Source organism: Arvicola amphibius, chromosome 7 (assembly GCF_903992535.2).
Source record: "Arvicola amphibius chromosome 7, mArvAmp1.2, whole genome shotgun sequence".
Taxonomy (NCBI): Eukaryota; Metazoa; Chordata; class Mammalia; order Rodentia; family Cricetidae; genus Arvicola; species Arvicola amphibius.
This window is the reverse complement of record NC_052053.1, coordinates 69,429,670-69,439,197: the sequence shown is the minus strand read 5'-3', so window position 1 is coordinate 69,439,197 and position 9,528 is coordinate 69,429,670. Positions and strand designations below refer to the sequence as shown.

Below are 9,528 nucleotides of genomic sequence, written 5' to 3'. Positions count from 1 at the left end.
TCACTTGTACCTCAAACTGACACTTTGAACCTTCCTGACACCCTGGTCTTCCCAGAGACTTGGTTATTCTGTGCCCTCTCCTGCACCCCCAGTTCAGCAGTTCTGTACACCAAGCCATTTCCTGCCCTTTGGAATTAGTTCCTCCCACCCACCTCTTGGTGTCCCAGATAGGGTTTCTGCGTAGCCCTGGCTGTCCTGGAACTATGTAGGCCAGGCTGGCCTCGAACTCACAGAGATGCTCCTGCCTCGGCCCCTCTCCCCCATTGCTGAAATTCACGGTGTGTAGCACAGCCACCCAGCCATGGAATCAGTCTTAAATAGGGTAGTTTTGACACAGTCCCTCCCTGATCACCCTAGCCCCTGAAAACAGCATTTGTTTGGGGGGGGGGGTTGAGGCACAGACTTGAGTTTTTTCTAGGTGAGTTTTTTATTTTTAATATTTATTATGGCTGGGCGGTAGTGGCACACGCCTTTAATCCCAGCACTTGGGAGGCATAGGCAGGCAGATCTTTGTAAGTTCGAGGCCAGCCTGGTCTACAAGAGCTAGTTCCAGTACAGACTCCAAAGCTACAGAGAAACCCTGTCTTGAAAAACAAAAAAACAAAAAACCCTATATATATACATACACACACACATATATACACACATATATGCATATACATATATACATACACACACACACACACACACACACACACAGTATACAGCATTTTGTCTGCATGTATCCCTGCAGGTGAGAAGAGGGCACCAGATCTCATTACAGATTCTTGTGAGCCACCACGTGGTTGCTGGGAATTGAACTCAGGACCTCTGGAAGAACTGTCAATGTTCTTAACCTCTGAGCTACCTCTCCAACCCCTTATAGGCGAGTTTTAAGGTCAGAACCCAACACTACATAGTGAGGTAGCTGCAGCAGAGGCAGGGTGAGACTGTCAGCCTGGAGGTCACCTGTCCCTATTGGCATGTCTGAGGAACTTATGCACAAGGCACTCGGCATCCCACCAGAGCTCCTGACAGGTGATGCCAGAGAGGAGGTCATTTGCACTCTGAAGCATCATAAAGGGCCAATAAAACCTCTTCTCTACTTAATAATTCAGCAAGTACCTTATGAGTGCTTGCCAAGTACACCCTAAAGAACAGCTCACCCTGCAGGCATGTGTGTGTCTGTTCCTGTAAGGCCCTGGGGCTACAGAGGCCAGCTGTACCTGAAAAGCGAGGCGGCATGGCCAGGGACAAGCAAGCCAGTGCTAGAATGGTGAAGGCAGAGAGAGACACCTCCAGGCCAAGATGGGAAGAGGCAGTGTGGGGTAAAGCAACAGGGCCCAGGCTACAAACAGGCTGGCTGTCCATGACCCTCACTTCTGCTCACTCAGGACTAACTGCCCAGGTCCACGTCTTAGGACCTCAAAGGACTGCACTGCAGAGCGTGAGATTGGAGACAACCAGCAACATTCATGTGGGAAGCAGGCAGCTTCAGGAAATGCTTAAGTATTCAGAGGCTTTTCTGTAGCCAGTGAGGTCCCATCTGGAGAGGTCAGACACGAACTTCACGTTGGGGTAACTTCTGCAGGTGTGACTCACGGCTGAAAGACAGTAGACAGCAGGCCAGCCACAGCACTCTTGTCTCTGAATGGGACTCAACAGCTGGGAGCAACGTGACACCGCAGTTAGATGTTCTAACGTGAGTCACCTGGCCTCTCACCCTGCAGTGTGGCACCGACGAACCCTCCAACAGCCCAAGTTTAACGAGCTCACCAGTAGCTCTAGCTGTGGCAGACAGAACTGCGATGTGAACCTGGCTTACTGCAGTGGTGTCAACCCTCAACTCCCTCGCCAGCTCTTACAGTGGGAGCTGTCCCAAGCCAGATAGCCACGCCGTGCCTTAAGTTGGTGGAATCCTCCTCTCTTGGGGGGCTGCACACTAGCCACTGCTCTGACTTCCCAGGTAAATTTGTTGTTCTTTTGGGACAGGGTTTCTTTATGTTGCCCTGGTTGTCCTGACAGTCACTCTGTAGATCAGGCTGGCCCTGAATCCAAGCGATCCACCTGCTTCTAAAGGTGTGCACCACCACCACTCTGCCCCAGGTAAATTAATTTGCATAGATCTGCACTTCGTGGTCCTGCCTGACCATCCATGGACAGGACTACCCGCAGCAGGAGGTTCTAACTTAGAATGCAGGTGAAACACTGCATGGCACCTGCCCACAGGAAAGGATCTAATTATAGCATGGGAAACAGACGGCTTCGCACACGTCCCAACCAGGAAGGGTGGAACCCAGTCCTGCTTCCAGGACTGGACTGGGGCCTGCAGAAGCTTGCTTGGGTGTGACCCTGCTCCAGGAAATTCTTGTGCCATGCTCAACTGTCCTGTGGGGCTGCTGGGCGTTCAGATCTGAGCTTGTCACATCCCAGGGTGGCCAATTCCCTATCCTTTATCTCCTAGAGCAGTGGTTCTCAACCTGTGGTTCTCAACTCCTTTTGGGGTTGAATGACCCTTTTACAGGGGCAGCATATCAGATATTTACATCTCGATTCATAACAGTAGCAAAATTAGTTATCGAGTAGCAACAAAAATAATCTTATGGCTGGGGGTCACCACAACATGAGGAACTGTAATAAAGGGCCACAGCATTAGGACGGTTGAGAACCACTACTGTATAGCTATCTGATTCTAGACAGAATAGCCCTTAACCTGGGCCAAGACCAGAGCCCACTCTCCACTGGTAGAGGGGGTGTGGCATGTGTTTGGGGGGCACAGACAGGATGATCTACCTCAGGAAGATCTTTCTAGTACAGATCTGGGACCTTCTCATTCCTGCAAGGTCTACTCCTAACAAAGAGGCCAGGCCCGTCATAAGCCCTGGGTCTAGGGACCTAGGCAAGGCCCTTACCTCCATACAATACTATGGTTAACTCTTAAGGAGTTGCCTGGCTCACAAGGGCATAAAGGGTTCCTCCCCAAAGTCACACAAAACATGAGGGAACAGGCAGAAGGTAGGTAGTGGCCAGCAGAGAACACAACACACACTTTGGACTCATATCCTTTTTCCACAGCAAGTAGAGCTAAGACCTTTGGTTTATTTCAGTAATAATTAAGGGAGGGGTAAGCTAATGTGTTTCTGTCAAGAAAATACTATTTTAGACACCCTAATAGTCACACGGTCAATAGTGATGAGGTGGGAACTAGTATACTGGGAACACTTCTGAATTGCAGATTACACATCAAAACCACGGGGAGATGGTTCTGCATTATTTATCTTATTTTGTGTGCCACAGATGTTCGATCCCCTGAAACTAGAGTTACAGACAGTTGTGAGCTGCCATGTGGGTGCTGGGAACTGAAGTCAGGTCCTTTGGAGAAGCAGTCAGGGCTCTTAACCACTGAGCCATCTCTCTAGCCCATTTAAGCAATTAAGGAAAATAATCAGTTAAAAATGGCACGGCCTTTACGGTCAGCTCTGGTGGCATACACTGGTAATCTTAATATTCTCAAGGCTGAGGCAGAGCTGAGGAAGAAGGAGCATAGCAAGTGTGAACAGGCCAGGGTTACATAGTCAAACTCTCAAAAAAAAACAAACAAACCAAAAACAAAAAACCCAAAACCAATTTGCATGTACAGAATAACTGAGGTTCAGAAAACCAAACAACAACCCAGGGATGTTGCATTAAAGCAGCAAGAAGCCAAGCGTGACAGGGTACATCTGTGATCCCAACACTTAGGGGATGGAGACAAGCAGGTCAAGAGTTCAAAACCAGCTTCAAATTAAAACAGAAAAAAAATTTACAAATGAGAAAAACTGGTTGAACTTCATTACAGCTAACCTATAGGCATTTTATTTTATTTTATTTTTTAAAATTAATTTATTTATTATATATACAACATTCTGCCTTGATGTATGCCCGCACGCCAGAGGAGGGCGCCAGATCTCAGTACAGATGGTTGTGAGCCACCATGTGGTTGCTGGGAATTGAACTCAGGACCTCTGGAAGAGCAGCCAGTGCTCTTAACCTCTGAGCCATCTTTCCAGCCCCCCTATAGGCATTTTAAAAAGCAAAATAAAACATTAAACTGAACTGAGTAGACACATTTGTTCCATTTATTTAAAGTGACTTTGTCATTAGACTCATCTAGGTAGACAAAGAATGAACTGAAGGCGAAGCTACCCAAACCTCAGGGAAGATAGTGAGTATTCCCAGGTATTATTTCCTTCTTTTCAGAAGCAGGGATGACATGGTCTAACGCTGACAAAGGCCTCGCTTTTCACTTGCTGCAGTCTTTTCACATATGATCATGGAACTGCTACAGTGGAGAGCCCAAGTTAAAAAAGTACAGGAAGCAGCCACAGTAACACACGTGGGTCCCAAGAGGGACTAGCAATCAGGGTGAATTTTGCTAATGTTCTTTCTATGAGATAATTGGGCCCAAGGAACTGTAGCAGGAGCTCAAGTCTCTCCCACCACCTCCAGGAGCAAAAGGATCCATGTGGAATCCCACTGAGGGGGATGTGCCTCCTGTGCTTAGCAGGCTCCAAGCTCAGCAGTGTGGGGTGTCTTGGCAGGTCATAAAGAGACAAAAATCTGCTTCAGCAGGACAATGGACTTTGAGAAGAAAGGCTGACGTGTAACCCTCAGAAACAAAGTTAAGGAATTAAGTAACCCCGTGAAAGGTGCACCTGAAGGGACTTTCATGTACTGATGCCCCAGAGAGTTCAGTTTAAAAACCTGCAGTCAGACCTGAAGGATGGGCTAAAGCCATGACGCAGAGGACCAGTAAATCATACGGCTTTGGCCAAATGGAGGATGCTGGGGACTTTAACGGGGAGGACTCATTGCCAGAGCCCCGGGGAGCTACTGTTCTACGAGGCGGTGCGCTGAGGCTGGCTATCAGAAGGTCGTGTAATGAAAGGGGACATGGCATGGGGTCTGTTAGCAACAGTGCTGGCACCACACAGAAGGTGCTGCATAATTCTGCGGATTCTTTGTCTGAATTAATAGATAACCATAATGTCGGACACATAGAAAATATTCACAGAAACACACAGAAGGAAGAAACCAAATAATAAAACCCTTTATATACCCGACAGGTTGTAATGAATTTTCAGGAAAAGAGAAGTCCTTATGTGAATATCATCAGGTACCCCACAGCCTCACTCCAATTATTACAGGTGATATTTGGGGTGCCAGCAGCAGTTACCATTGACAGCTGCAGAGACCCGTCCCCCAAGATTACCAACAGTCTCTGGTATCATGGTGTAAATGATGTCATGTTTAACAGGCATTCTATTTCACAGCTGTGACCGACAAAGGAACCCATCTCATTTATGCTACAGACAGACGCTCCTCATCGGCTTTGGTGACCTGACGTGGCCACTAAGGTTTCATCCTCCGGTTACAGGGAGACAGCAATGGTTCTCTAATGGTCCACTGCCTTATTAACTAAGAAGGAGAATTTTAGTTGAGATCTCACAAGCAAAGTAACTTGAAGGTACTGAATAACTGATGATTTTTCCCTTTCTCAAACAGTCTCAAATTTTTGGTTGTTAGGTCTCATTAATTTTTTGTGTGTTGTACACAAGATTCCCCGCCTCTAACATCAAAAGCATAAGGGAACAATTTTTGCTCAACAAAAATGTTTATGAAAGAAAACAAACCATCCCAACAAAAAACCCACCCCATAAGATGGGGAGGGACTAAATAAGCCTTGTAACTTAAAAAAGGCCCACTTCTGTTTAGCATAATAAAACGTCTCTGTACTGGTTTTGTACTTGGACTTTATTCCCATTCAGCCCCTAAGTTTACCTAGAGTTAGACTCTCAAATCTGCATTTAATGCTTGCACAACCCGTCTAAAAATGAGGAATGCTGCCCTTTTCATGTTCCCATTAAAAACACACAAAATCAACACAAACCAGGATAATGAGCCAGATGGAAAAGTTAATGTGCTATAATGATATTTGTTTTGCAACATCAAAAGCAGCAGAAATACTGAATATAATTTGATTAAATCATAAATACTGAGATTGAATATGCACATAGAAATTACATTTAGGCTCCATGAGCTGAAAGCTCTCTAAAAGTAGATAAAGTGCGAACCAGCAAGATCAGGTAGGTCCTGGTCCATCAGTACTCCCACTCGTCGGACTTCAGGTCAAGGTAGCTGAGGATGTTCTGGGCCAGCTTCACAGCCTGCTTCCTGGAAGCCTTGCACTTCTCTTCTCCCTGGGGGTCAACGGCGTCCAGGGCCAGCAACTGTTTGGTCAGCAGCTCCTCCAGACGGATGTAGTTCTTATCAGTTCGGTTTCCACCAAATGAGAGGACTTCGCCCTGGATCTCTGACAGGTTTCCAAGGACACCCCACACAGCCTTGTTGGGGGGTGTCTCCTCGCAAGGGAACAGCCTCCTCTTCTCGAGCGCTTCCTTCAGGTCCAGGTACGTGATCAGGGTCTGCACTTCAATCACAGCTCTTCTCCTGGCTTCGCGGATGCAGGGGTTTTTCTCAAGACTCACTTCATCTAGCTGTCCGATCAAGCCCTGAAGTTCTGTCTTGGAGCTCAGGTACAATTCAGGAGGGGTCTGTGCCTGCAGAAGTTCATTCTTTATTTCTCTCATCCTCTTGAGGACCTTTTCTATCTTTAGAATGGAATGGTTCTGACCCAGGTCAAATGCATGTGTACTGTCAGCTTCCTCTTCTAAATCTAGATATTTCAGTAATTTGTTGATATCTTCCACCACCTCCCTCCGATAATTCCTGATCTCTGTACGACCACACACATCCAAAGCATCTAGATCAGCAATCAACCCTGACAGCACGCACGATAAGTGCCTGCAAGTCTCAGTACTGTCCACGCCCATCAGAAGTGCAATCAGAGTGCCTCTGGCCTTGTTCACTTCACACATCACAGAATTGATCTTGGCAACAGAAGGATGTGCATCCTCAGAGAGTGGCAGGGAAGGCTGCTTCTTCACGCAGTCTTCAATAATCTCTTGCACTGCACAGATCTTGGTTAGCGTGTGGTACCTTGCTTTCCTCAAAGATATCTTCCCTCCAGTTTTAACACGTGTCAGTCTCAGAATGACGTCCTGGATGCCTTCCTCAAACTCGTCAGTCACACAGTTGCCTCCACTGTAAAAGGGCACAATCTTTTCTTTCACAAGGGCCTGTGCTTCTTTAAAGATGTTCTGGATTTCAATGCGGTGTGGGTGGTTTGCATTCTGCTCCAGCTCTTTGAGAAGGCGTTCAGTCTCCTGTGCTGCCCTCTTCCTAGCTTGTTGAATGTCTCCTTTCCCTTCTGTATCTACAGAGTCTATTTCAAAAAGTTGTTTCGTCAGAATCCTCTCCAGTCTCTTGTAATTCTTGTCATCCGACAGGCCACTGAAGCCAACCACTTGCTGCTCTATATTCTTTACTTCCCTCTGGATCTCCTGAAGCCTACTAATAGAAGGGTGTTGGTTTCCCATATCCATACTTCTGTGTTCAGTTTCACAAGCACTGAAAGACAGCAAGAGTAACTTATTACGGCCTCTGCAGGATAATTAGATCAACCCATTCTAAACTTGCTTTTAAAAGGCACACTTTCCCCCCAGAGAACTTAGACAACAATGAGGACACTAAGAGAGACTTACATAGATCTTATCTACACGGGAAGTAGAAAGTAGAAAAAGACAAGATCTCCTGAGTAAATTGGGAGCATGGGGACCTTGGGGGAGGATTGAAGAAGGGAGAGGCAGGGAGGGGAGCAGAGAAAAATGTAGAGCTCAATAAATATCAATAAAAAATGTAAAAAAAGGCACACTTTTAAAAAAGGGCTGATGACACTATGGAGACAGCTGTCAGTCAAGTGCCCACGTTGGAGCTCCAAAGCACATATGAAAAAGTCAGGGAAGGGGCTAGAAAGAGGGCTCAGTGCGTAAGAGCACTGGATGCTCTCCAGAGGACCTAGGTTTAATTCCCGGCACCCAAATGGTGGCTCACAGCCACCTGTAACTCCAGTTCCATGGGATCTGATCCCTTTTTTGGCCTCTACAGGCACACACGTTGTGCACACACATACATGCAGGCAAAACACCAATGCACATAAAATAAAATATAAAAGCCATGCAATACTTTTACGACCAGTGCCAGGGAGACAGAGATAGCTGGATCCCTGCGGTTCACTGGCTAGCTAGCCTAGCCTAAATGAGGAGCTTCAGGACAAAAAAACCTAAAAAATAAAAAAAGCCTAAAAAACATAGTAGAAGGACACCACAAAAATAATGGGGTGAGGTGAACTCTGGCACCTGGGCATGTACCAAATCACACAGACAAAACGTTTTGTCATCGTATAGATTTAAAAGACACATTTGAGGAAAGAGATGTGACATGTCAACTCTCTCTCCTAAAAGCAGTTAACAGGAGCAAAACAAACCAAGCTGGGAGTGCTGGCGCATGCCTACACGCCTGGCACGAGGGAGACAGAGTGAGAGTTTAAGGTCAGCCTGGGCTACTTAGCGAGACAATGAATCAAAGGCAAACCGAATACAGGGGACCACGGCGGCGGGGGGGGGGGGGGGGGGGGCGGGCGGGGTTTCAGGACAGACAGAAGTTACTCAGGGTCGAGTGTGGGGTAGATGTCTGGCCTGTGGACTCTGTCTTCAACAAGAACGTGAGCTGCACACACTTTCATCCTAGCCTGACCATCAGGTTAACAGCAACACCGTTTCCTCGGATCCCGGCATCCTAAAATAGGTTAAGGAATCGGGAGTGTGCCCTTGTGGAAGTTAACAGTGGCTCTGCCAAACCCACAGGACCACCATTCTGCCAGGGGCCAACCTTCTTTTCAGAAAGGGAACTAAGCAACTTCCAAGCCCGCCCCCGCAAAAGCGTGACTGCGACGATCTCGGTCACTCGCCTCCCGAAAGCTTGCTTAGAGCGTTCCCCACGCTCTTGGGTGTCCGTCGGACAGCTCACTTCCGGCGGGCAGGCCACCGAACTCAGTCAGCCCCCGGGGAGGGTCCGGGCCCGGCCCTCGCAGCGCTTTACCCCGGCGAGGTGTGCGTGGCGGCGGTCTTGGCTGCCGCGGAGGGCGGCGAGGTGGGAGATCGGCCCGTCACGGGGAGCGGCACCGGAGCGGGGCCCCCAGCGGCATCCCCCTCGCCCTTCCCGGCTAGGTCTGACCCGGGCGGCCGGTGAAGGGGCCGGCGGAGGCGGCGGCAGCTACTGGCCGCGGCGGCCGCTCCGGAGCGTCTCGGCCGGGCCCGACGCGCCGCCGCCTGACCTCACAATGGGCGCGGGGCGGGCGCGGGGCGGGGGCGGCGAAGCGCCCGACCGGGGAGAACGAAGCTCGCGCCCCCGCGCTGCGCTCACCTGTGCCGCCCGCGCCATCGCGCTCCTTCACCTTCGCTTCCGCGGCGTTGCCACCGCCCTCGCGGATCCGGCCGCACAGCTCCGAGCCCGGGGAAAACTTCGCCTCGCCGCGTCCCGTCCGCCACCCGCCGCCGCGGTCTTTCTCTCAGGGAAAGTGCACGATCGGCCTCGCCGCAGCCTTTGCGC

General features: G+C 49.0%; 1 protein-coding gene across 4 annotated transcripts; it reads right to left on the bottom strand.

Moving 5' to 3' along the window:
* Positions 1 to 4,075: 4,075 nt before the first annotated feature.
* Bag5 (BAG cochaperone 5) lies at positions 4,076 to 9,520 on the bottom strand. 4 transcript variants are annotated; one of them, XM_038336936.1, is made up of 3 exons: positions 9,343 to 9,358; positions 8,657 to 8,715; positions 4,076 to 7,488 (listed from the first exon to the last, which is right to left on the bottom strand). In XM_038336936.1, exon 3 carries the CDS (start codon positions 7,461 to 7,463, stop codon positions 6,120 to 6,122), a length of 1,344 nt encoding a protein of 447 aa, XP_038192864.1. In that variant the 5' UTR covers positions 7,464 to 7,488; positions 8,657 to 8,715; positions 9,343 to 9,358; the 3' UTR covers positions 4,076 to 6,119. The 4 variants fall into 4 exon arrangements, with proteins under 4 accessions (XP_038192864.1, XP_038192867.1, XP_038192866.1 ...); XM_038336939.1 differs by lacking the exon at positions 8,657 to 8,715 and having other exon boundaries at positions 9,343 to 9,520; XM_038336938.1 differs by lacking the exons at positions 8,657 to 8,715; positions 9,343 to 9,358 and adding an exon at positions 9,019 to 9,039.
* Positions 9,521 to 9,528: the final 8 nt, after the last annotated feature.

Bases quoted from the DNA above. Each gene is read 5' to 3' on its own strand.
- Bag5 (XM_038336935.1), bottom strand. From the start codon at position 8,662: ATGAAAGTGTGTGCAGCTCACGTTCTTGTTGAAGACAGAGTCCACAGG. The intron at 7,489-8,585 runs GTAACTTCTGTC...GCTGTCTTTCAG, and splicing joins TACCCCACACTCGACCCTGA to TGCTTGTGAAACTGAACACA.